Source organism: Elephantulus edwardii, unplaced genomic scaffold (assembly GCF_000299155.1).
Source record: "Elephantulus edwardii isolate Elephantulus edwardi_28Jun2011 unplaced genomic scaffold, EleEdw1.0 scaffold00003, whole genome shotgun sequence".
Lineage (NCBI taxonomy): Eukaryota > Metazoa > Chordata > Mammalia > Macroscelidea > Macroscelididae > Elephantulus > Elephantulus edwardii.
In genome coordinates this window covers 21,041,935-21,069,903 of record NW_006399753.1, presented here as the reverse complement: position 1 = coordinate 21,069,903, position 27,969 = coordinate 21,041,935, and the positions used below count along the sequence as shown (strand labels likewise).

The 27,969-nt window shown below is 43.3% G+C and overlaps 1 protein-coding gene across 1 annotated transcript in view; it reads left to right on the top strand.

Annotated features, from left to right (window-relative positions):
• DEPTOR (DEP domain containing MTOR-interacting protein) overlaps positions 1-27,969 on the top strand; it is a 165,704-nt gene that overhangs the window by 84,692 nt on the left and 53,043 nt on the right. The window contains exon 5 of the mRNA XM_006879319.1: positions 8,296-8,474. Within this exon, the coding sequence (XP_006879381.1) occupies positions 8,296-8,474 (179 nt within the window). The remainder of the gene's footprint in view (positions 1-8,295; positions 8,475-27,969) is intronic.

Below are 27,969 nucleotides of genomic sequence, written 5' to 3'. Positions count from 1 at the left end.
TGTTATGTGCCATGGAGGTGACTAAGACGCATATGACCCTATCTATGCATAATAGCTCTGAATGCTGCTCTCTTCTTAGCTAATGTCACTGTCTCTGACACACCTACCTCAATACCCCAGTTATTATATCAGTCTATACCATCCAAGATCTTCCTCTCCTGCTCTGTCCCTCCATCCTTCCAAACTTGATGTCCTTCTCCAAAGACTAGTCACTCCTCCCTACATACTCAAAGTATATGAGATGGAGTCTCAAAATCCTTGCCTCCAAGGAGCAGCTTGGTTTCACTCTCTCCATGACAGACCTGTTAGTTCTCTTGGCAGTCCATGACATGTTAGGTATTAACAAAAGCATCTTTTAAAGAACATGTCATCTAGTTAAACATTCAAATGAGCCTGTCTTTAATTTCTTTATCAATAAAATTTTCCTCCAGCTAAAAAAAATTATACATTATCTTTGTGGCAAATTTGAGTAGTAAAGAACTCGACTAAGAAAGGGAATGGCTTGAGCTGCTACCACTTACTATTTTCTTGAATAAATATTTAAACAAAATAATAATTGTAATGTCTATGGAGTTTTGGGTCTTGATTTTAAAATAATCTGTCCACTCTGTTAACACCTGACATGTTTTGTGAAGTGAGTCTCTTAAGTTCAGAAGCATCTGCTGCTCTAGTAAGTCCTTCCCTGCCGGGTGTATCTTGACTCTCTCCCAAGCCCGTGACCTGCACCCCCATCACACACATTCCCACGTCCCAGAGGGCCTCAGCACTTTGGAAATAGTTTTCAGTGTACAAGATCACTATCAGCTGGTTTCTATTCCTGGACTGGCCCATAACAGTAGAAGTTCCTTCCATTGTAAGGCTGTCGTCCCTTGGGTTACCAGCAGGTCTGGGAAATCTGACTTCGATAGTATTCGGGAAAGGTGGAAATCAGCTCCCGGGCACAACTGAAACCCCCTGAGTGTTCACAGGCGGCCAGCATTCATTATTGCCTAAAAACGTACATGGTGTAGAGATTATGTTTTGACTAGAAGCCAGTAGGTGACAAATTATGACTAAGACATAATTGGTTCTATTAATGGAAGCATTTTTTTAGTTGTTCTACATGTACTTCTGATGGCCATTAAAATGGGATGGTTTCTCTTCTCTGTTGAAATGCATTGGGGTCTTTGTTCATTTTAACCAGAAGGAAAAGGGTTTACTTTTTTCCCTAATGCTGACTTCATCTCTAGAACTTATGTTCGTAAGAATGGCTACAACTTTCTCCGTGTTTATGGTGTTCTGGGCACTGGGACTGAGATTTCATGCCCCATTTTACTCAAGCTGCGTAGCATCTGTGGATTGCCTCGTTGCCGTTGAGACAGGATCATCTCACAGCTGGTCCTCCAGCAGCTTTTTGAGGCTGTAAGTACCACGGGAAGAAACTGCCCATCTTTTTCACTTGTTGCTGCTGGTGGATTTGAACCTCCAGAGAGACAAAGCTTTGGGTAAGCAGTGTAACTCCCTATGGACTACGCCATCCGAGCTCCCTAAATGCTTATGTTGTTGTTGTGTACCTGTGAGTCAATGCCAACCCAGAACCAGCTCACCAGCAGGCTTTCAAAGGCAATAAATTGCACAAAAGGAGATTGCCCATCTTTCTCCTTTAGAACAGCTGGTGGATTCCAACTACGAGCCTGTGGGTTTGCAGAACCACTAAGATACCTGAGCTCCGTAAATGCTTGTATAAAGGTTTTGTGTCTTCACTTTATAGATAGCAAGTAGAGTCATAGTGTTAACAAGTGGGCAGTTAGGATTGGTAGTCAGGTTTGTCTGACTTTAAATCTCCTGCTTTTAAAATGACCCAGCACCTGAAATAAAATGTTTAAAATATTGACTCAACAAGCGACAACACAATATTGTAAACGAGCTATAAATGTTTAAATGGCCCTTCTGCTGACTAATTAAATGCAGTGGTGGGCGGCTGATCTCCAGAGAGGGCCACAAATCCTTCCCCCCTTCCTGTTTGTGCTCTCTGCTGTTCCCATGAAGGAGTCCCACTTATGCTCACTAAGCTTGAATCTCGCCTGAGTCAGCGACTGATGGGTAGAATGCAGACCAGGTATTCTGAGCCATGTTGTTCTTGTTGTTAGGTATCATTGAGTTGAGTACGACCTATCGCGACCCTATGAACAACAAATCTGAGCTCCATTCTGAACGTAACACAGAGTTCCAGTCTTCTGAATCTTGGCATTAAGAAAGCCTGGTGTACTTGGTTGATTTTTCATGCTAGCGCCTAGATAATTCAGTGGGCCAAGAAGTAGGGCTTTTCAACAAATACTACTAGGACAAAAGGGTGGCCACTTGGAAAAGAATGAGATTGAACCTTTGTCTTACATTATATATACAACCAACTCAAAATGGATCCGAGACCCAACTTAAAGAGCTAAAGTGATAAAACTTCTTTTAACAGCCATGGAAGTATAATGGCACTTGATTGGAGGATTCTGGGGCCAGATATTCAGCTCTGGACATCTTCCAACTGCAAGTACATGAGTGACCCCAAGAAAGATAAGTAGAAGTAGACCCAGTAGACCAGGCAGTGCACAGGACGTTATCATTAAATCGTGGTTGTCTAAGCCTCCAAGCTTTGTGGTGGTGTGTGGATAGCAGAAGATACACGGAACAAGTGTAAGTCCCATTCTGTCTTTAACACAGTGACTACATCTCTACCAAAAACAAATGCCATGAAAGCTCTTTCTCAAAGAGGGAGGAGACCTGATAGGGACATAACTCGATTATAAGAGGAAATAAACAAGAGCAAAGGGCAGTGGGGCACGTTTTAAATGTCACACTGACCAACCCTGGCAGGCCTGCCAGCTCTCTCAAGCACGCACTGGCAGAAGCAGCGAACCCAACACTTACCCAGGGCCACCAGCTACTTAGCAGGAGCTTCAGAGGCTGGCAGGTCGGGGTTCTGGCAGAAGTGACACAAATTAGCCCTGTTCACTTGTCCACCCACAGCCTGGGAGGAATATAGCTGAGCTGTGGGGACAGAGTGGTTAGGAGCAGGAGGAAATGCCAAGAGTCTGCGTCGGACTCTTAAATGGAAACAATCCAGAAGGAAGCACTTCCTTTGCTCGATCTCATCTTCGTGCAAGTTCGTCCTTAAGGGTTATTCATAATAATATGCACTTGAATACTGATGAGGCGTTCTCAGAAATCACTTTCATTTAGTCATTCAGCAGATTGTTTGGGGGAGCCAGCTGTGCCAGGAGATAACTGGGAGCCAGACCAACCAGATGTGCTTCTCCTCTCTAGTCTACAATCCAGCAAACAGGCCATTCTCCAGGAGCCGTGAGATTGGATATGCAGGGAACTCTGGGAGCCCTTAGGAAGTTCCAGATTTGTCAGCATGAGTGTGACTTTCGTAGAGTAATGTAGGAAGAGTTTTGACTGGAAAAGAGCTAAAAGTGCAAAACTAAGAAGATGAGTTTATCTGTTTTCATCCTAAAATATCGTATTTGAAGGTCAAATGAAAAGAAATGATTATTCCTTGTCTGGTGGCGTTCACAGGCCCCTTCAGCACTCTTTCTAGACTCCCATCGTATTGCAGGCTTCAAAGTCCAGTTTCATGTGGCTTCACTCTATGCAGACTTTTCTCTCCTGGACCTGCCTCCCAGCATTCGCTCATTCCTGTGGTGCTTTCTGGGTTGTATGATGGATCTCTATGTGGGATTTCATATCTTTATCTCCATTGTCTGTAGATAGGAATATGTTCCAGTTATGTATTTATATTAAACAAATCACCCTAAAATCATTTGAAACAATGTCCTACTGTATTTTTCCCCCCATAGTGTAGGTTTGATGGGAATTTCCTCTGCTGATTCATCTGGGCTTGTTCATATGGCTGCTAGAGGGCCATTGAGGGGAAGTTTCAGATGGCCTCCCTGCATGTCTGACTGTATTGGCTGAGGGTACAAGCAGTCACGTGGACACCTCACTTCTCCTCCCCATAGCCTCTTCTCTCCTGGTTGGCTAGGCCAGCTTCCTAACACTGCAGTCTTAAGACAGCATTTTAAGAGGGTAAAGGCAGAAGAGTAAGATTTTTTTAAAATTTAAATTTGTTATTAACTTCAGTGAAAATTTACAGAGGCTTTGGATTTCCATTCATTCATTGTTGTAGATTTGTCCCCTCCCAAGGCTCCCCCCAACCCCAGAACACTACCCTCTTGGAAAAGTAAAAGAAAAGATTCTTTCATTGTTTTACAAACCCTCCCCCAGGTCCACTCCACCATGTAGCCATCGCTCTAGACTCCTGTCATGACAAGAAGAGTAAGATTTTTTTAAACTTCCTCTTTAAAGTTACATTTTATCACTTCTACATTGGCAAAGAAAGCAATAAAGCCTTTCCAGAGTCAAGGGAAGGAGAAAGAATTTGACCTTATTTGAAGTAGTGAAGTCACATTGTCAAGAAGCAGAACAACAACTATTGAGGCCATTTTTAAAAAACATAATCTCCTCTAGAATATCTTGTGAATCTATCTCTTGGCATTGCTGGGTATGTGGTGATTAGCTCCTTCACTTTCTAAGGAGGGACTGGCCAGAATTTTTTTAAATAGAATTCTTAATGCTTCTACCAACTGTTATAGGCTGAGCTCTCTAAAATCTTTGAAGTTTATATATGTATATGTAGTGAGACTTAAGGAAATGATTCACATGGTTGAAGAGGCTGGGAGAGCCGAAGTCTATGAGTCAGATGTCAAGACTGGAGGCTTCTTCTGAGTCGCATAACTGCAGCAGATGGAGAATCCAAGATCAACAAGCAATATTACAGTTACTGGATCACATCCTAAGAACTGAGGGTAGGATCATGACACACTGGATACAAGATCCAGAGTGAGCAAAAAGCCAGAGAGTTCTGTCAGAATGTCCTCAGACCACACATCTCAGGATACTCCTTCAAATGATGGCCTACCCGTATAGCAGGTCTCACCGTGGAGGTGGTTACATGATAAAAAAATCACCTTCTATTATGAAAATACACACACACACACACACACACACACACACACCCCATTACATAATTGCCAGACTACAACATAACAATCAAACTACCAGGAACTCATGACCCAGCCAAGTTGATACACAACCTGAACCATCTCATCAACTCAGCACGTATTACCTCCAGGAAAATGACTTAAGTAATTTTCAGTGCAATCCTGAAGGCACACAGTTTGAGTCTACTAGCTGCCCCATGGGAGAAGGATGAGAAATTTCCTCTTGTGTGATTAATTAACTGCCTCTGAAAACCTGCCAGAGGGTCAGTGCTGGGTGGGTTCCAACTCAATGGTACACAACAACAGCCGTAATTGCTAAGGATAAATTAAAGCATAGAAGGAGATTGACTTGGGAGAAAGTCAGTTTAAGAAATTATTACATATTGAATAGCTTTATGAATAATTTAAGTAATAAAAAATACATATTTACATACCTAAAATTTTCAAACAATTCTTTATGGGCAAATATGCACTCTACCCTCTTGAAGTTTACAACTGAACAGGAAAGTTAAGTCTTTAGTTGGATGGTCACACAAGCACTAGTACCTTCCCTGAAAGAGATGTACCAGAAGCAGTGGCTTCATTCAGCAGAGGTCTAATAAGAGCTGAAATGCTGTGGATAAAGAGTTAAGGAGTCACGAGGAGTGGAAGTGTGTGTGGAGGAAGTGAGAAAACATTTCGTTCCATCTGGGTTACTGGCATCTTCAGAAGTCCTGTGGTAGAACGCCTAGAAGTCAGAAAAGACCAGTGATTGCAACAGTCAGAGTGAAAAAAAAAAATGAGATAGAAGCCAGGATCATACAAATATTACAGGCCATATTAATTAAATGAAAAAGATCTGTTTTCTCTTTAATCCCAGAAGCAATGAAAAGAAATTGAAGTGTGTTTTTCTTAATAATTACAGGACATTAAATGATTTTGGAATTTTTTTCTAATTGCAAGTCCATACTTAAGTGCTCGAGATTGGATTGAAAGTGAGACATTTACAACCAGGAGAAGATAAAATAGATGAATGGGACCTTCTAAGAATCAAATCCCTATGCGCATTGAGAAACTTCTCTAACAGGGTAAAAAGGGAAGCCACAGACTGGGAAAAAGTGTTTGGTAATGACATGTCAGATAAGGGACGTATATCTAGAATTTATAAAATACTTGAGCACCACAACAAGATAAAGGTGAATAATCCAATTGAAAAATGGGCACGGGATATGAACAGACATTTCACCAAGGAAGACGTTCAGATGGCCAACAAGCACATGAAGAAATGTTCAAAATCCCTAGCTCTGAGAGAGATGCAAATCAAGACAACTATGAGATATCATCTCACCCCAGTAAGACTAGCAAAATTTAACAGAACAGCAAGCAACAAATGCTGGCGAGGTTGTGGAGAGACTAGAACCCTTATTCACTGTTGGTGGGAGTGTAAAATGGTGCAACCACTGTGGAAAGCGATGTGGCGCTTTCTCAAAAAGTTGCAAATAGAGATACCATTTGACCCAGCAATTCCACTACTGGGAATATACCCTAAAGAGACCATAAATGGCACCCAAGTAGATATATGCATACCCATGTTTATTGCGGCTTTGTTTATAATAGCAAGGAGTTGGAAACAACCCAAATGCCCATCAACAAATGAGTGGGTAGAGAAGCTGTGGTATATCCGCACAATGGAATATTATGCTGCATTGAAAAACAAGGAACTCATGCAATATTATTCAAAATGGGTGACCCTGGAGGACATTATGATGAGTGAGGGACAAATGCTATATGGTGCCACTATTGTAGAATGAGGCTGACATCGGGATGGGGGTAAGACTAAGAAAAACTGGATGAAATATGTTTATGGCATTGAAGTCTTTGGGGGAGAGAATATTTTATATTTTAGGGCATTATGTTTATCGTAAGAGTACGGAATGAGGGTTGCAGAGTGGATTATATTTGGGGATTGGGGGTTGTGTGTGGGGGATTATGTATCAATGAGGGAGTTTTTCTTTTGCGTTTGAAGGAGAGGAGCAAACGGGGGGCGGGAGAGGGGTGCAACAATGAATGAATGGAATTCCAAAATCTCTGTAGATGTTCACTGAAATGAAAAAATAAAGAAATTAAATAAAAATAAAATTAAAAAAAGAAACCATTGTCATGACCATGGTTAAAGGTGTCAGTCTTTAGGGAGGCTGGAGGATGGATTTAGAAAATAAAATCTGCAGGTCGTGTGAATAGACTTGATGGAGGATGAGGAAGATGAGGTGTCAAGGATAATGACCCCTGGCTGTAGACTGGAAGCACTCGCTAGAGCCTAAGCAGGTTTGGGTGAAGAAAATGAGTTTGCTTGTGTTGTTTCGGAGCTTGAAGTGTTTTTAAACAGCTATGTGGATCCAAAGGTCTAGAAATGCGGGTGATACGTGGAGCAGAGGCCTGGTCAGGAGATAGACATTTGTGACTCTCTGGGGGGAATTAAAAGCCATGGGTATGAAAGAACTCATCCCCATGAGTATAGTAAGAAGGAAATTTGGGGACTGAATCTGAAGGGATTCCAGGAAGAGGAGAAGGAAACAGGAAAAGAGGAAGCCGGAAAGAAGGGAGGACCAGAGGAACGAGGGAGAAGTAGGACTGTGTGACGTCCCTTACCTGAGCAGATGGCCAGGAGACTGTCTCTGATGTTACTCAAAATGAGGACTCAGAAAGAGTGGCCGTTATACATATGAGAGAGAGTTCTAGCTGTTTCAGAGATTTGGTGAGGACAAAAGGCAGAGGGGTTGAAGAATGTGTGGGAAAGTGTGAAGAAGATTATAGAGGAGAGAGTTTCAGAGTCTAGTCGGTGATTTGGGAATTGGAATAATATCTTTAGTTTTTTTAAAAAAAAAAAAAAACAAACAAAAACACCCAAAAAAAAAATCCTTTTTGCAAAGTAAGGGTGGAAGTTGGTGGAAGGGAATGAATTAATGAATTCATGTTCAAGATGGCTAAAATCCATGAGATTTGGTAACGAGAGTACTGGGATGCATTTTCAGCTTATTTTCCTCCTAATTTCCAAGAGGAAAGCATTCTGTTTATTTCTGAAATAGACCTCCGTATTGGAAATTACATTCGTAAAAACATAAGATCGTCGTTTGGCTTTGCCTGACAATTTTTGTTGTGAACCTCATGGAATCAGTGCTGTGAGATATCAGATATGCCATTTTCTTTCTGCCTAGCTTTTTTTGAATATGTACTTTTTAAAACAAACAAATAAGCAAAAACCACTTTTTCTTTCTTCCAGGCTGATGAGTCCTGAGAACACACTTTTGCAGCCCAGGGAGGAGGAAGGAGTCAAGTATGAACGCACTTTCATGGCATCAGAATTCCTGGATTGGCTGGTTCAGGAGGGCGAAGCCACCACAAGGAAGGAGGGGGAGCAGCTTTGCACCCGGCTGATGGAGCACGGCATCATACAGCATGGTGAGCGTACTGGTCTTCATTTGCTGCGGTAGCAAACATATCCCCGGTTCTTAAACTTTACCATCCGTACTTAATTTCTCATTCGTGGGTTTATAAATAAACTAGAGATGTGCCTGGGTTCCGCTTATCCTGGCTCTAAGCCGGGTGTCAAGATTTTAAGATTTTAAGTCTATCTGTAGCTTCTCATTCTGCAAGGCGAGGTTAGAAGCACAACCACTTTATGGAATATGTCACCTTCATGGATGAGATGCAGAAGGTCAAGAGGGCCAGCAGATTTTTGGGGGGCCTCAAAGGGCTGTTCTGATGTGGTGTAGGATCACAAGCTCCCACATCCAGTTAGCCATATCAAGCCATGGGTCTAGCCCAACACCATGGATTTGGGAAGTATATGGCCCCTGCTAGGTTGGTGGGGAGTAAAGAATGAAAACCTGATGCCTCTTAACACAAGATGTTGTTGTGTTATTGTTATGTGTCGTCGAGTTGCCTGCGACTCATAGAGGCCCCATGTACAACAGCCCTAAAATCTGCTCAATCCTGTGCCAATCCCACCATCTCCGACACACCTGCCTCCGTTATTACCCCAGTCACAGAATCAATCCATCTCATCAAGGGTCTTCCTCTCCTGCGCTGTCCCTCCACCATCACAAGCATGACGTCGCTCTCCAAGGACTGGTCCCTCCTTGCAACATGTCCAAAGTATGTCAGACAAAGCTTCAGAATCCTTGCCTCTAAGGAGCAGCCTGGTTTTACCCTCTCCAGGATGAACCTATTGATTGAAAACTGTGTTTGTTATTTCCTTGCTATGTAAAAAATAGTCTCAAGACATGAATGAAAGAACAATTGTCTTTTATCTCACACAGTTTCAGTGGGTCAGGAATTTAGCAGCGCCTTCACTGAGCAATCCTGGCTCACAGTCTTTCCTGAGGTTGTGCTCCTGATATTGATTGGCCAAGGCTGCCGTCATGAGTTGGGACTGAATCCATGACAACAGGTTTGGAGTTTTTGTTGTTGTTTGGCAGTCATCTGAAAGCTTGACAGGCTGGAGGCTCAGCTGCACACACGCTTGACAAGTTGGCGTCAGCTCTGATGAAGCAGCTTCCGTCCACTGCTAAGCGACAGTCTGAGAGTTCTCGTGACATGGCAGCTGTCTTCTCTCAGAATCTATGGCCCAAGAGAGTGAGATACGGAAGCCTTAATACCTTTCTTTTTCAATCTAACCTTGGACGACAGACATGGTCATGTCCTCATTATTGTATGGTTTACTAGGTGAGCCTTACTCAGTGTGGGAAGTGAGTACAGAGATTTATGAATACCAGAAGGCAGAGGTCATTGGTTCTTATAGGAGAGTGACTGTCACAAAAACATGGGCTCTGGAATCTGCACTCCATCAGTGACAACTTAAAATAATTACACCTGTTCTTCATTTACTGACTGTCTTTTTATCTGTTGTTTTATGTTTACAATATTTAAAAATCCCCTATCCACGTTGCTTAACAGTGCATATGTGGCAGTCATGCACGTGAAGGAATGCAATGGAGGCAATGCTGGCTGTGAGGCCAAGGTCCTCGTCAGCCCTGCTGGGCCCTGATTCTCGGCAGTTTGGACAATTACGTAATGCTGTAATTTGTTAGGTGGGTAAAGTTGTGCTAATCCTACTTTTTGCATATTGCTGATTTGAATTAACAGCCTTGTCATTGGAAGCTAACGATGTCAATAAGTGAGGACAGGAAATAGATGGCCCACTTGGGTCTCTGGCCTAACACAGTCGTCTTGTGAGATGCTACAGAAGCATTAGAGAATAGTAGTTGATAAATGGTACCTTTTATTTGTTTTCTTTTATATGCTGTTTCAGACACTGTTCTCATCGTTATATACATATTAAATTGACTTACTGATCTTATACATTATGAAGCACATATTCTTATTATCTCCACATACAGGTAAGGAAACTAAGACACCAGTCAGTTAAATGATTAGTTGGAGGGATTCAGGTAATAGTGCTGAAATAGTTTCTGTGATACAGGTGAAATTAGACTTCGCTGGAGTGACTGAGGTTTCACACATTGAAAAATTATCTACTCGGGTTAGAATTGCTTTTATTATTTTTGTTCTAGAGAAAGTCAGGTGATTCCAAGATCTAGAAGAAAGCCATCCTTTAGCAATCTACCAACTCATACTGTACATTCCTGGATTTCAAAGAGAAGATAGACGATGACTTGAATTACTTCTAAATGCTTCCCAAAGAGTAATTATACTCTTCTCTTAGTGTGATTTTCTGGTGCTATAAACATAGATGCCATATGTAATGGATAATTTGAAGATAATAACAAACCTTAACCACAGAAAGATATTTTCTGTAGTTCTAGGATTTGAATATATTATGTATGTATGAATGAATACTTGTATGTGTCTGAAGCAAGTTCTAATTTTCCAGGTCAGACATTAATTGCTTGATCACAGGGTTCTAATTTTGGGTGGCTCTAATCCCACCTATCTCTATTCGTTGGAACTACTGATAAATACCTTTTAGTGTCCTTTGCAAATATTTGAATGGCCTTGCTAATATTTAATCATAGGTTAAACATTAAAGAAAGTTAGACCTTATGGTTTGAGCAGTTTCTGGAGAGAAGCATTTCCCTAGATTGAAAATAGTAGGCATGAAAATCTGGCTTTCTGATGAAACTCCTACTGACTTCATTCAAGAATGGTGAAGGAAGTGTTATGATCAAGACAGAACTTGTTAGAGGAGTAATTCACTTGTGTGCATATTTATGTATGTGTATGTGCATATGTATGTGTATGTGCATATGTATGTGTATGTGTATGTGTATGTATGTGTACATTTATCCAGATGGACATCAAATATGTGCATGTTTATCTAGCTCTTTCATTCATTGGAGGAGCATTGCTGGCACGGTGGTAAGAACTCAGCTGCCACCCAAGAGGTTCACGCCCTCCAGCTACTCCTTGAGAGAAAGTCAAGGTCAATGTGCGTCTGTAAATATTTACAGCTCCAGGATCCCCATGGGCTCCAGAGACCTTGTCCTGGAGGATTGTTTGAAGCAGAATTGACTCCATGGCAATGAGTTGAGCTTTCGGTTTTCTTTTGGTTTTTATTTATTGAAGCTTATTGTGTGCCAGACATTGGGCTAAATATTTGATAGGCTTAAATATATAATGAATAAAGAACACTGAAGAAGAATCGATGCCTTTGGATTGTCCTGTTGGCAAAGAGTATTGAGTGTGTCATGGACTGCCAAGGAACAAACAAGTCTGTCTTGGAGAAAGTGCCACCAAAGTGCTCCCTAGAGGCAAGGATGGTGGAAGTTTATCTCCCTTACTTTGGGAGTATTTTCAGGACAAAACAATTCTTAGAAAAAGACATCACGCTGGGGGGAGACAGAGGAAGGTCAGCAGAAGAGAAGACGACCCTCAGTGAGATAGATTGACCTAGTCACCTGGTCATTCATGACAGAAATCATGAATGAGTACGGTGCAGCTAGGGCAAGGTTCAGGTCTGTTATTCACAGGCCCAGTCACCATGAGTACTAGTCAGTTTGGCACCATGTAACAGCGATCTTGTTGTTGTTACATGCTGGGATCTCCCAGCAGGAACCACACCAAACTCTTCCCTTTCAACAGCCAATGCAAGGACACACATGCACCCTTTATGCCCAAGGAATCACGTGAGTCTTCAGCTTCAAGCTTCTTATTGAGGGCTGGTCACATGGGCGGGCATGCTGTCAGCCAGCCAGACCAGCCAGAATATTCCAGACTTTCAAAAGGAAAGGGGGTGGTGTTCATAAACGAAACTGGACACACTGTCGAAGCAGGCGGTTATGGCTCAGTCCAGTGCGCCAGGTGGACAAAACAGCCTTATCAACTAACGTGCCATTCCAGGAGGCAGGTTCCCACGAGCAGGGTCACCTCATCAAAGCAGGCCCTTCTGTATCAGAGCTGTGGAGTGAAAGCTCTTCTGTGTAGATGCAGTGATATTTACAATGTAGCACGTGGCTATTTACAATATAGCACGTGGCCAGAGCTTTTACCACGGTGTCAGCCACTGTTGTTGTGGACCATCAAATCAGAACAGACCTCTGGCTGACCCTCCAGTGGATTTTCAGGGGTTTTAAATTGCACAGAAGATTGCCTATGGGTGACCCCAGAGGACATTATGCTGAATGAAATATCTCAGTCACAAAAGGTCAAATATGGCACAATGCCAGTGGACTGACATATAGGGGTTGGAGGGAGACTGAGAAAGATGGGGTAAATAATGTACATTGCATTGAAACAGAGAAGGGAGAGAACTGTGTAAAAGGGATATATGATTAGATATTATTATCATGACAGGAGTCCAGAACAAAGGTAGTATAGTGGAGTGGACTTGGGGGGAGGGATCGAATAACAATGAAATCATTTTTCTTTTAGTTTTCAAAAAGAAAAGCGAATTGGGAGGGAGGAGTGGGCAGGGAGAAAAGTGCAACAATGAATGAATGGAAATCCAAAGTCTCTGTAAACTTTGATTATAATAAAAATTTTTAAAGATAGCCTGTCTTTCTATCACAGAGAAGCTGGTGGATTCGAACCACGGGCCTTAGGGTTGGCGGCATGCCAGCTTTTGTCCTTCATCCAATCAGCTCTAAACAGTAGTTAAAATTAACTGAGCCCTTCTTAGCTGCCAGTCACGGTTCTCAGTGCATGTTTTCGCATCCAGTCCGCTCAGCTGACCGCTCTGCGAATCAGGTGTCTTCACGGTTCCCATCTTTGGGATGCAGTTAAGTGGTTTGCACAAGGCAGGAATGAGTTCATCCAGCAGTCTGGTTTCAGAGCGGATCCTCTTCTCCACTACAGAAGACGGGGTGCTAATTGTAAACCCCAGTAGACAAGACGCACAGTCCCCAGCTGTGCTTGCCTCAGCGCCCACAGCCTGGCAGACCCTGCAGCTTCCACACTTGTTAGCTTGATGCTGTCCCCACACTTCACTTGCCTCTGGGGGCGAGTGGGCGCCGGGACATTTGGTAGAAGCTTTGCCCACGAGATGCGTAGTTGTTCTATTCCCACAAAACACCTCCCCCGCCCCCTTGAGTGGCCAGCCAGTTGTCTTCCCCTAAATCGAGGGGGATGGAACCCAGATAATCACGTGGGTTAATTGCTTACAGCTGCAGCAGCTGACCCTGGCTAATCAGGCTACTGCTGCTGCGTCCAGGCGTAGAATTTCCTCTTTGAAAGATTTAATCAGCGCACTTCAACAATTTCAACACTTCATAAAGCCCTCTTTCTTTTTCTTTTGTGGAGAAAACATTTCTCTGTCTCTCTAACACTTGGCTGCGTGCTAACCAGCGTCACGTGTATCTTGGTGGAATCCTCCCAGCTGCCCAGGGGGGCTGTAACTGTCCCATCTTCTCCTCAAGGACAGGCACTTGGCATTTGCTCTGATGACCCTATAGAGAGACCGTGAGATCAGCTGCAAAAGAGGCAGCAGGGCCAAGTGCCAGACTCAGAGGGGAACGAGGATCATCCCACCAGTGATTAAGGTCCCTGCTGGAGTCTGGGTTAGTCTGGGACTCCAGTGCCAGAAGCCAGCAAGGCGATTCTGATTCCTGGTGCCCCTGCGTGTGTCACAAAGTCGTACTGGGTCCACAGGGGCCCCCTATGGCTGGAGATCACTAGATCTTTCATCCCAGATGCTTCTGGGTGGACTCAATCCTCAGACCTTTCAGTTTACCATCCAAGCATGTTAACTGGTCACATCATCCAGGACTCCCAGCCTGGGATGTTGTTGGTAGGTGGCATCGAGTCAGCTCATAATGACCCTGCAGACAACAGATCAGAACCTTGCCTCGCCTTGTGCCAGCCTCAAGCCTGGGGTGCCGTGGCTGTGGACCATCACGCTGGAACCAACCCAGAGCTGACTCTCCAGTGAGTTTTTAGAATCACACAGAAGAATGCCCCTCTTTCTCCTGTAGAAGCAGCTAGAAGGTTCAAACTTCAAACCTTTGGGGCCGCAACACAAAGAATTGATACCTTTGAGCTGTGGTGTTGGAGAGGAGGACTGAGTATCTCATGGACTGCAAAAGAAAAACAAAACAAAACCAAAACCCAGATAGGCCTTGGAGAAAATGCAGCCAGAGCGCTCCTTGGCAGCAAAGGTGGTCAAGCTTCATCTCACCTGCTTTGGGCATGTTGCTAGGAGAGGCTGCTCCTTAGAGACACCGTGCTTGGAAGGGTGGGAGATTGGCGCAAGAGAGGAAGACCCTCAACCCAGATGGATTGATAATGGTGAGTGCAGCAGTGGGCTATAGGATGGCTCAGGATAGGACAGGATAGGACAGGGTTCAGATCTGTTCATCACAGAGTCCCTACGAGTCGTTCTCGATTTGACAGCACCTAACAACAGCAAGTCACCAAGCGTGGGATGGTGTAGTCGAAATGAAAGAATGAGTGAAAGCAAGCAGTGATGGTTAAGAGGAAAGGTGAGATTGCCACGTAAGCATAATCATCATAATCATAATCGTTAACCTCCCTGTGCTTGCCACTCTGCCCTTCCCCCGCTCCATCTGAACACTCCTCCAGTTCTCATGCTTTCTGGATTTAGTGATTTCTTGCCACAGTCACTACCAGGACAACCGAGCCTATTTTCCACTGCGGGTGGAACCCTGGGTCTTAGTGTGTGAATAATAGCCAGCACAGCACTGATTTCTAAAATGGGTAGATCAGCCATCACCCTGCTTTCCCACGTCATCCTTCTGACACCAGCTACCCACGTGGTGCTTTGTCTTTCTGACCTCAGCCGCCCAGATTCGGGTCTCTACAGGTTAGGACTGTGCCCTTCCTGCCCCTGCCAAATAGGCAGATACCAGCCTCTCTGCTGGCTCTCACTCCCCGCTAGGGGTTAGAGAATGCTTTACTGTGACTCACAGGACTTGGGGAAACTGTTACTTCTATGAGCAGTTAAGGATGAAAGTGCACCATTTGTTACAGCCAGGAAGGTCACAAGGGTAGAAGCTCATCAGACAAAGTCTGGAAAAGGTCCCGCATGAGGAAGGAGGCTCCATCGTTCCCAGGAGCAGGATACACCTTGTCCTGTGCATTGATCTCACCTATCCATCCACGAGACCCAGAGAGAAGCCCTCCAACGCGCAGACTGACCAGCTACTGGGACTTCAGTGGATATGTGTAACTTGACTCAAAATAATCTGATCCGTGAATACACAGCAGCATGCCTCCACGCCTTTCCTGAGTTTCGTTTGCCAGGTGTGGGGCCTGTCTAGACCCTGCTTGCCTGGTCATTTTAGAAAATAAATACATCTTGAGTGTTGTTATTAAGTGTTGCCAGATTGACTAGGTCACATATTAACCCAATGCAGTGAAACACACTTGATTGTGGGGGTTATTTACTAAAGTCAGAGTCAAAGGGCCAAATAAAGTTATTTATCTCATGAAAGTTATTATTCTCACACTGAGTATTTCTTTATGCAACAGAAGGCAATAGAAGTGCCTGAAGGCCAAGAACTGGACTCTGTCCCTGGCTTGTTTTTTTCCTTCTCTCTGTTGTGGTGCTGGAGAAGACTATTGAACATACCCGTGGATTGTTAAGAGAACATACAGGTCTGTCCTGGAAATTATGAAACCAGGCTGCTCCTTGGAGGCAAGAATTTTAAAACTCCATCTCACATACTTTGAGCATGTTTTCAGAGGGTCCCAGTGAATGGAGAAGGACATTGTGTTTGGAAGGGTTGAGGAACAGTGCAAGAGAGGAAGACCCTGGATAAGATGGATTGATTCAGCGACTAGGGTAATAGAAGTGGTAATAGAAGTGTCAGAGATAATGAAATTAGCTCAAGATAGAGCAGGGTTCAGAGCTGTTGTACAGAGGGTCCCTATGAGTCACAGCAACTCAATGGCACTTAGTAACAACAGCCCATGTTTTCTATGCAGTTACTTTCTCTAGGTCCTAATGACATAGAGACAGACTATGACTAAGCCTGACTTAGTTTTGACTCTTGACTCTCAGTGGGAAGGACTTCTTGGCAGATCGCAAGCTTGTGTCTATGGGGGGTTGTTTGACCACAGGAAGTGGAAGTTCTGCTACCAGTGGGGTATGTGTGCTGGCCAGGTACAAATTACAGATTGGTTCTATGACACCTTACAGCATTTTAATCTTCACAAGAAGTTGGTGCTCTTAGTCTTCTTATTCTTTTATCCTTGCTTTAAAAAAAATAATTCTGAGGTCTTTGAAGCATTTACAACATTCTTAGCTCCTAAATGTTAAACTTTTAAAAAGGAAGGGGGGAAAAAAAGAAAGAAGCTGGGTGACATATTATTTCCAATCTACTTTCAGTATGTAATGGTTAGAGTGTGGTCTAAGCAGCTGTAATCTAATGCACTCTTTATTTTTTCAATTAAGAATTTCTGGGAATTTATCCCCAGTGCCTTCTGCTGAGCTTTTGGCTTTTCAAAAAATATTTATTATAGCCACATCCAAAGTAGGAGGAGATATAGACACGGCCAGAGGCTGTTGCAATGTAAATATTAGGGAACAAGGTTGTTTGATAAAGTCCAGCTAACTAAAACATTGGCACACAAGGGAGTGCTGATTTTAGTTAAAGGAAAACAGAACTATAGCTACTCTAAGCCTTAACCTTTCAGAAGGTATAAAAGGAATGAAAATGCCTTATCTTGGATAATTTTCCAAAAAAACAGTGTCATGTTACGTAAGTAAAGAGCAGATGCTCTCTCTTTTGTGAACAGTTTTATAACTGCAAATATATCTGTCTTCAACATTAATATCATTTTTCTCCATATGCAGAAACTGATCCTCGGATCGAACCATGAGCTCTGGTGGCTCAGTGGGTAAGCACTCGGCTGCCAGAGCAGAACCTGGTGGTTGAAGTGACGCAGCGAGGCTGTGAGAGTCCTGGTGCTCTGCTCCTGTACACCTCACAGCCTGCAAACCCCTCCAGGGCAGCTCCCCTCTGACACGTAGGGTCCACACAGCTTCAGACCACCTCTGGCTTGGAAGGCTCGTATTCTCCTTGTTCCAGGCCCCAACTATCTGCTCTGCCACTCTAGGCGGGAAGATAATGGCAGGACAAAGAGATGAAAGGGCAGAGCTGCCTCCTGGCGAGGCTGCGCTCCTGGACCTGGAAGGGTGGCCCATCCCAGGGATTTCTACCCACATCCCATAGGTGTTCCCTGGTACCCCTTGCTGGAAGGCAGGCAATGAGTCAGCTGTTGACCTGAACAAAAGTGGCAAAAGAAGATAAAGGGGAAAATGTCTTTCTCATTAAGTAATTAAACCACCTTCCACGTAAAGGGACGTTATCTTATCATAACTCATTGCTGTCAAGTGAAAACTAACTCCTAACTGACCCTCCAGTGCGTTTTCAGAGGCTGTAAACCCCACACGAGGAGATTGCCTATCTTTTTCTCACAGAGCCACTGGTCGGTTTGAACTGCCAGAGACAGCACCTTTCTTTACATTCTTAGCACGACTCTCTGTTGGCCAAGCCATCAGAATCCCTCCATTATCTAGTGCTATCTAGTTGGCTGGCTGACTGACATCTCGGTGGTGGCAGTCTCACCTTGGTGGCAGTCAGGCACCAAGAATATTCTTTTTAAAAGACACAGCAATCATTTGTCTATTTTCTGTACTGAACAACTTGGAGTTGCTGTGACGCTGAACACTACTCCATAGTCGTGTCAAATACCATAATGGTTCCCCATTATGTACAGTGTTTGGAAGAGCTTCTAGATTGATTTATGCTGGGAAGCAGGAGTGGCATCCACTTCCTAAACTAGATGCCTCTGGAAACTCTACAAACTCTCTTATAAATGTACAGAAATGTTGTTAATTATAGAACAGAGTTCAGGTCTTTTGTGCAAAGCTTAATCTGAGTCATACTTGACTTGACAACACTTACCCACTGCTAAATGAGACTAGTTCTATTATATCTGAAGGAATATTCTTTCACTGTGCACATCACTCTTTGTCAATGTGCTGTATGAGGTATCCTGGGTTTTCTGTGATGCTGAACTTTGTGCCATGGGGATATCAATTACCATGATGGTTTCCCGTTGTGGACAGGGTTTGGTGGAGCTCCCAGTTGTAAAACAGGTTGGGAAACAGGAGTGGCCTACACTTCTTAAACCACATGCCTTTGGAAACGCTTATGGAACTTGAAGAAACAACACTAGCTATGGAAAGGCATTAGGTCTTTTTTGTTCATAGAGTCGCTGTGAGTCAACCTCGACTCAACAGCAATCAACATCATCTAGTGTTACAACAGAGATTCCGTGACTGGCTTTAACATATGTATTCTTTCACCACTGTGGAGGCTAGAAGACCAAATTCAGAATGTTGGGCCCAGGGAAGGCCTTGTCTCCTTGTCAGTCGTGGAGAAAAGTCCTTGTTTCCTCCAGCATCTGTAGGCCCAGAGTTCCCTTGAGATCACCATTTGTCTTGGCCTTCCTCATTGTCAGAAAGTTTCTTGGTATAAGATTGTGGTGGTGGTTGTGTACCATGAAGTCATACCTGACTCATAGCTGACCCTCTGGCAGGTTTTCAGAGACAGTGAATCACACAGGAGGAGACCGCCCATCTTTCTCCCACAGAGCGACTACTGGTGGATTCACACCATGTACCTCTGAGTTGGGTGGCACAATTCCTTATCACTAAGCCACTGGATTGGAAAGGATGCACTCCACTTCTCCCAGTTATTTTGTGGTGGTACTGAGGGCTCTGTCACCTCTCAGCTCATCGCTTTTCTCTCCTAGGCTATAGCCAAGGAAGCTTCTCTTGCTATGCTGGGATTAATATTGCATTCCACTGTTATTTCTTTCATAACTGTTTTATTGGATCATGGGAGATTGCTACATAGCTTCCACATTATATCATTACATACATGTATTTTGGAAGACACAATTCAACCCAGGACATTAGGCTTCCGTGAACATCATTTCTTCCTGTGACCACACGTGGAATATCTCATTGCTCTGAGCTAGACTTAAAAAGAGATGGCTGTATCAATGTTAATTTCTCATTTTGACAAATATACCATGGTTAGGTTAATATTAAGTCATGGTGGGTAAAGAGCTTACAAAATATAAAACTCTCTGTATCATCTTTACAACATTTCTATAAATCTAAAAATATTTTATAAAAGAAAACAACAGAAGGTAATGTCCAGCTACCATAATTGGACATTTTAATCAGAGGCTCTACAATAGAATCTTGGTCAAAAGGGGGAAATGAAGAATAGATATTCCAATTCTCAGATAATTCAGACTCTCTGAAGCCACAGAGACTGGATGATCTCCTGAAATCTTTGCCCTGAGGTATTAAGACTATAAGATATAACTATCCCTTCAAGTCTTTATATCAGTTTAACTTCTGAAAAATAAATGTCTGCCTTAAACATTATGGTTTTTAAAGAATTCTCTATAAGGGATCAAATTAACAGCAGCTACTTGAAAGATCATAACAGATGGAGAAAAGTTAGAAATTGTCAATGATTTCATTTTACTTGGATCCACAATCAATTACCTTGGTACAAGCAGTCAGGAAACAAAAATATGTGTTGCCTTGGAAAGTCTGCCATCAGGCACCTCTCCAAAGTGCTGAAATCAAGGATGTCAGTTTAAATACTAAGGTGCATCTGAGCCAAGCTGTGTTGAACAGTGAATAAAAATGACAGAAGAAGAATTGATGCCTTTGAGGTATGGTACTGGAATAGAGTACTAGATATCCACGGACAGCCAAGAAAACAAATATGCCCTGAGAGTGTGCAGCCAGAGTGCTCCTGAGAGGGCAAGGATGGTGACACTTCATCTCACAAATTTCGTGCATGTTGTTAGGAGGATCAGTCCTCGGAAAAAGGCATCATGCCCCCCAGATAAGTGGAGGAGGGGAGGACCGTCAGTGAGATAGATTGACCCCATGACTGTGGCAACAAGCTTGAGTCTGTCAGAGGAGATGTGGACGGTAGAGCAGAGGGCATGGTTCAGACCTGTCGTTTATAGGGTTGCTGTGAGCAGTGAACCAGAGGGCACTGCATGACAACAATAACATGAAAGATTAGATAAGAACCATGGGTGGCAATGTGTTTATATTAGTAGGGGAGAAACTACTCAGAAAAGGAGGGTGAGGATGATTGCACAACTGTACTGTTGTTGTTGTATGTACTCTTAAGGCAGAACCAACCCATAGCTGACTCTCTAGTGGGTTTTTAGAGGCAGTAAATCACATGGGAGGAGATTACCCATCTTTCTCCCATGGAGCTGCTCCTGGATTCAAACTGTATACCTTGGGATTATCAGAGCAACTTCTTAACACTAGGCCACCAGAGCTCCCTACAGCTATGGTGTTGTGTTGTGTACCGTCAAGTGGGAACCACCCCATAGCTGACTCTCCAGTGGGTTTTCAGAGGCAGCTAATTGCATGGGAGAAGGTGGCCCAAACTGTACTAGACCATTTATATTTGTTGTTTCTTGATTCCGTCAACTCATTAGAAAATGAAACAAATAAAGAAAATGAAAGTTTAAGGTAGTTCTAAAATGTGGTAAATAAGGATGCTAGAATCCACCCAAGGTCCAGTTGAGATCTTAGTGGTGTTTTCTGTGCTGTTGCTGTGTCCTTTCAACAAGCAATCCCAAGGCCATGAGCATTTGGTTCTGGTGAAGATTTCTGCAGAAAGCTGACCCACCCAAACTGCTGTGCTGACCTGCAAATGGAAACAAGGGAAAACCGAGTTGCCTTTTCTTGTGAATGCCAGCTCAGCCTTCCGGTTTGTCGTTCGTAAATGTCTGAGGAGGAGACAGTCCTGTGAGGAGATAAAGGATGAGGTTCCACACTCGTTCAGTGGCTCTGTCCTGCTCCATCCAGTGAACAGCTCTGTGATCTGGATCAGTCTCATTTTGTATAAGCCTCACTTTTCCTTTTAGAACGAAATAATAACATCATGCAGTGTGCTTAGCACAGAGTCTGGCCTACAGTATTATCCCATAAATATTAGCAGATTGTTATTACTATTGGGTTTTTTTTTTATCATCAAAGATGTTTTGGCCAGGAAACAGCCTAAATGGCCATCCACAAGCGAATGGTTTTAGAAATTGTGGTAATTCACACGATGGAATACTACACAACACTCTGGAACAAGGATTTTGAAAGTTACTACATAACTTGGGAGAGACTGGAGAACATTATGCTGAGCGAACGAACTCATTCTCATAAAGACAAATACTGTATCAGCCTGTTCTTGCAGAAATAGATAACTGGTGTATGAGGAGCCAAGGAGGGGAGCCAGGAACAGAGGGGTGAGGATGGGCAGGGGGGAAATCATAGGGTCACACAATATTCGTGGGTGGAGGATGGGGTGTGTAAAGGAAATGATTGTATGAAACACAATGTGAATTAAAGATAGTGTGAAACACAATGTATATGGACTTTATAAACAAAACAATATAAAATTTTTGAAAAACAACCACCAGGTTTTGTTTTTTAAGAGCCTAAATTTGATAACTTCATAGTTTCTAGCCTTCAACAGTATCTTTTAGTCTGTGCTGAATATTACCTGCTAAATAGACAGTAATCTTTGCATTTGTGGTGGCAATTCTAAAAGATCCAGACGAGAGTGACAGATTTACAGGTTTCTCTTACTAAATTGTATCCCATCTATTCCCTTTGCCAAACACAATAATTTTGTTTTCAGACTGCGCTGCACTCAAGGTACAATCTACTCTCTGATAAAACAATTCTTCTGAAAAATACACCCTTTGTTTTGTGTGTTACCACTAACAACAAAAAGGTCTAGACTTGGGATGCAGCCAGCTATTGTTAAGCGATGCAAAGAGAAGAATAAAGCATAGTGTGACCTGTTTATTACCTCCACATTTTTGGCAGTAAGATGTGGAAACAGCAGGAACCCGTGTTCCCATAATTCCAAGATTTCTTTCCCCCTTCTTTTCTGCTCTCAGTACCAAAGTTACTTTGACTCCCCTTTTCTCTTCTTTTTTTCTGTCTTTTGTTTTCCCTTTCAACCAATTAATTTAAGTGCACTTGGGTTCTAACTTTGTGAATGTGAAGTGCTTTGTTTTAGTGAGAGCCTTGAATTGGGCTGTATGCCTTAAAAATCCATTTCCTGCTTCCATATCCTCCTCTTAATGTGAGAGCTGGGGAAGCGATTTGTCTAGCCCTCTGACTCACTGTTGTTACTGCTTTCTGAAGAGGTTAGTGTTCCCTGCACTTTGCGCTGTTGTTATGAGGTTCAGCCACTTAAAAAACAATTGCTTCGTGTTTCTGACTCAAGAACTCTTGCCACTTCAGGAAGCTGGGCTCCTTTAGCAACTGTATCTTCCTAGGATGGTTTGGGGCGAGTAGTTATGGCCACAGGTATATATGTACGGCTTACATTGTCTCTTAAAACTTGCTTTCATCTTTTGCTGCCATTAACTCTTCATTTCTATTCTCTGTCATGTAACGTCATTAGAAAGCACAATGTTAAATATTTTCAGTCTTAATATATTTTTAGTATGTAAGATACTAAATTATGTGAGGGAACCTGGATGTCACATGGTTAAGTACTCTATTGCTTAATCATCTGTCTGTGGTTTAACCCACCAGTGACTTCACAGGAGAAAAAGAGCCTTATGACCTGCTCTCTTAAAGGCTGCAGCCTTGCCAGCCCTCTGGAGCAGTTCTGCGCTGTGCTCTAGGGCTGCTGTAGGTCAGAATGGACTGGAGGGTACACAGCAACAACAATAACAACAACAAACTGTTTGAGATCCTTGGATTCTATTGGCGTGCAATCTAGCTGAAGTAAGGGGACACACAGTATACACTTGCCCCAGGACAAGACAGTTAAAACAACTTAATAAAGCTACATCATGTTGGCAGGAAAAGCACAGCATTTGCATACACAGAATTTATTTGCTTTTTAGAAACACTATGTCTGTCGAGCAGATCTGTCACTTACTTATTCTTAAAAATATATCAGGACAGATAGTCCCTGACCTCTTAATTTGAGTTACCTCTGCCATTCATTTTGGTTTGGGTTTTTTTTTTTTAATGCATCTTATAGTAATACACACTACACACAGCATCGCAGCATTTAATTTGCTGGTGGTATCATTCTCAGGTGTTCACTTGCAGATATTTCCCACTTCCAAAGACTGGATGTATAAAGATGCAGATAGTAAAAGGCAGTAATAATGAAAACTGGAAAGGGAAGCAGCATTTGATATATGCCAGAACTCATTGTGATTAAATCACTGCCCTAAATCAGGACTACCTGGGTGCTGTACTGTGTCTGTAGATGCCAAGTGATCCTTCTAGAGGGAGATCCTCTAGAATAAGAGAGAAGAAAAAGAGGTTGAGGTGGCACAGAGTGATCTGGAACCTTGCTACACTGAAGCCACTGTACCTTGTGCTCCTGGTGAAATGTGTAGCACTCCCAGCATGCACTGCACTCCAGCACTGCTGATGCAAAGGGCAGCCAGTGAGAGTCTGTCGTTATGGTGAACCTTGAAGGCGTGTTTCTGTTCGACACCGGTCTGTAGTTACAGCCGTCACTCGGAGCATCCTACTCGCTGATATTTTCTTCTTCCTGCCCTCACACCCCTCCCTCAGTTCCCTCTCTCTTAAACCCACTCCTCACTAAATTGCTTCTGTTACCCGAATGCAAGCTCACCTCTTGAAAATGACTGAAGATGCGCCCACAGGGAACAGCTGCTGTCTGCACGTAATCTTTGCCTGTTACCACGTGGTTGGGTCCTGTTCTCTCGCTTCGTGGCGTCTGTTGTGTTCCATTATTTACCAGCAAACATTTCAAGGGTGAACAAAAATATGTGACCTTCCTCCTTCCACTAGATAAATAGCCTGAAATGATAGCTGAACTGGTGGGGCTCAAGATGTGTTTATATTCATCCTTAGTCTATTGTGAGGGAAGTGGGAGTCAGACTCTCCCTTCTCTTTGGTAATAAGCTTCTTTAATTTGGGGAGAAGGGGAGATGCCTACTAAAACTGAAAATGTAGGGGAAAATGTAGTCAAATTATCCCCAAAAGGAAGAATGCCTCTGTACTGTGCCATTTAATCCTTTTGGTCAGCTGGAGGACATTTCTCGTATGCTTTCTGAAAAGTTAAGCCAGACAGTGAATTTGGATCTGTTTCGCTTTTACAAAAATTTAACATCATAGTATGTCTTGGGGTTCAAGAGCCCCCAGTTTCTTAAGCACCAAGGTCCTCTTGTGTTTACGTTGCTTCAGCTTTCTGGCGAGGTCTGCCTTTCCTCCTGTTTTATGTCCTGTTTAACATGAAGCCAACATAAACCCCTAGAGAATGTCACTAAACTGAAAAAGGAAGGATTGGAAAGTCCTGGACATTTTAAACTGATTATGTTAAAAAAAAATCATCAGTTTTCTATTGCAGCTGTTGATAAGACCGCAACTGGGATTTTAGCAACTGCATCTGCACCACTTTTGGATGCTGTCTCTTTTCTGATTGCTCCTTGTTCTGAGAAGAACATTCTCGAGGAGGAGTACAGAATAAAGTTTTTATCAAGCTGTGTGTGTCACGACATTTACCACACTGTGAAGGCCCTAGTTGGCACCATAGTTAGGTGCAAGCTGCTAATCAAAAGGATGGCAGTTCAAACCCACGATCCATTCTGTGAGGTAAAGCGGTGGTGGTCTGCTGTGCAGAGATGACAGCCGCGGGACCCTGTGGAGAAGTTCCACTCATACAGGGTTCCTATGACCCAGAAATGGTTCAGCCACACTGGGTTTGGTTTGTTCAGTAGTGGGAGCTGAGAAATGAGGAATTGCATCACCTTTGAGATTTCAAATAGGCAATAAACAGTAATCATTGATTTTTTTTTCGTTTCTTCCCTTTAATTTTTTTTCCAGATCACGAATTCTTTGTCATGTGTTTAACTGAGAGTCAGTTGTTTATGTAGCAGATTATTTCTGTGTTTAACATAGAGACCATCCTCTGAAGAGAGAATTGACAGTTTATTTCCAAAAGACCAGGCATTGAAAGCCCTATAGGACACAGATCAACTCTGATATGCATGGGACCACCAGGAATATAAGGCAACTTAGTGGCAGCCGGTTTCTCCTTTTTATGGAGATTCATGGTAAAGAACAGAGATGAGTAAGGTTTTGTTTTATTTTTTTCTCTGTAGAATCTAAGCTTTGTTTCTTGGGACTCTGCTGACGTAATTGGTGGCTGTGAAAAGAATCTTTGGTTTTATTCATAAGTTACAGCTCAAAACTTATAGTGTCTGACTCACTCCTTTGTTTCTTGCTTTCACTTGACTCCTGGGATTGAAATGTCTTTCAGTGGGATGCTTGCTAAACTAGGTCTGAATCAGCTGATTCGGAGTTTATCTTTATGATGTGTAAAAAGGGAGCAGACTCATGAGAGAGAGAAAAGTGGGCTTGAGAGGATAGAATGGACTGAGGAAGTGGGTGCTGTGCAGGAACTTAATTGCGGAAAGGCGGGCATGGTCTTCATTGAGAGAAGTCTGGAATGAACACTTAAAACAAGTATTGAAACCCCCTAGACATCAGCGCTCTGGTGGCCTAGTGGTAAGAAGCTTTGCCGCAATCCCAAAGGCACTTGGTTTGGATCCACCAGCTGCTACATGGGAGGAGAATGGACAATCTCCTCCCATGAGATTAACTGCCTCTGAAAACCTGCTGGAGGGTCAGCTATGCATCAGTTCCAACTTGATGGTATTTGACAACATACATCAGAGCATCCTTGATTAAACACTGAAAGGTCACCAGCAAGTTGGCAAGTTAACCCCAACCAGAAATGCCTCAGAGAACCGGCCTGGACTTTTGCTTTGGAAAGATCACGGCCTTGAGACCCTGCTGGGGCAGACCGTCTGACTCTGCACACATGGGGTTGCCCTGAGTCAGAAATGAGGAAATAGCAACTAACAAGCACAATGGATCAGATCCTGTGACAAAGCTCTTACTTAAATGATCCTGTTTCTCCTTCACATAGACATTGTGGAAAAAGAAAGGAAAAGTCTCTCTCTCTCACACACACGCGCGCATTTCCACCACCCTAGCTTCAAATGTATAGTATGTTGATCAAAGGTTATCCAACTCGAAAACCTATGTTGTTCTTAATTGTACAATATTTTCTAAAAGTCATTTAAGAAGAAGAAAGTTTTGAGTCATTGCAGACCTAGTTTTGTTTTTAGGAAAACTGTCTCACTTAGCGTCTTTGGTGTTGAGGAGCATGAAGTGTTGTCCTGGGGTGAGTGAAGGATAGCGCCTTCTTTCAGTCGCAGGGCTGGGATGGAGAGATGGACCTGGGCGTGACACTGAGCAGGTGTCGGTTAGTTGAGTGAGTGAATGACCGTCCACTGTGATTCATTGGCTTGGTCATGTAACTGTACACACTCCTCGTTGTAGCTGCACCCATATATATTACATATAAGGCTTTATTAAGAAGCAAAGCAAGCATATGAAACTCATTGTTCATGCCATTCAACGTTACATGAGAGGAGATGAAAGATCAGCCGAGGCAGAGCCTTTCAGGGCTCGGAAATGTCGAGGGTCAGCAAAGGAGGGGGATAAACCCATGGACAGACATTGGCACAGTGACTCTAACGGTAGGCTTGAGTGTGTCAGATGATGAGGACGGCACAGGACAGGGCAGGGCTCAGATCCATCGTTCTCAGGGTCCCTGTGGTCTTAGTCGACTTGATTGTGCTTAACAACAGTAACAGCATTGATTTCCAGGCCTGGATCTTTTCTTTTTCCCGCATCAATTGGAAGATTTTATTACAGGGCAGTGGGGACAAGAAGACGCAGGGAGAACAGGGAGAGACTGGAAAGAGGAGGAGCATAGAATATTGGGAGAGAGGAAGGGGAGGGAATTCTGAAAGGAATGGCTCCTAAGGCATTATGAGTAATGCCGCTACCAAGCTGGCCCAGGATATGCGTGAGGGAACTAAGGGAAAGGGAGAGGGAATTGTTGTTGTTGTTGATTGCCTTCTAGTCAAGCATGACTCATAGCAACTCTATGAACAAAAGTCCCGAGGCCCCTCTACAACTATCAACATTTATCAAAGTTCATAAAGCTTCTGGAGCCGCATGCCATGCTTCAGACGAGCAGCTGGTGGCTTTGAACCTCATGCCTTCAGGATTGCAGCACAGCTTCTCACTACTCGCTGTTGCTGTTGTTTACCGTGGAGCTGGAATCGACCTAACTTGAGAGACAGTTAATCACACAGGAGGAGATTGCCCATCCTTCTCCCATGGAGCAGCTGGTGCCCTCGAACCACGTGCCTTCAGGATTGCAGAGCAGCTTGTTTCCACTAGGCCACCAGAGCTCCCTGGAAGAAGGACTATATCTGTATAAATAAATGAATGAGGGAGCTCTGGTGGCCTAGTGGAAAGAAGCTGCACTGCATTCTCAGAGGTATGAGGTTCGAATCCACCAGGTACTCTGCTGGAGAAGGAGGGGCAGTCTCCTCC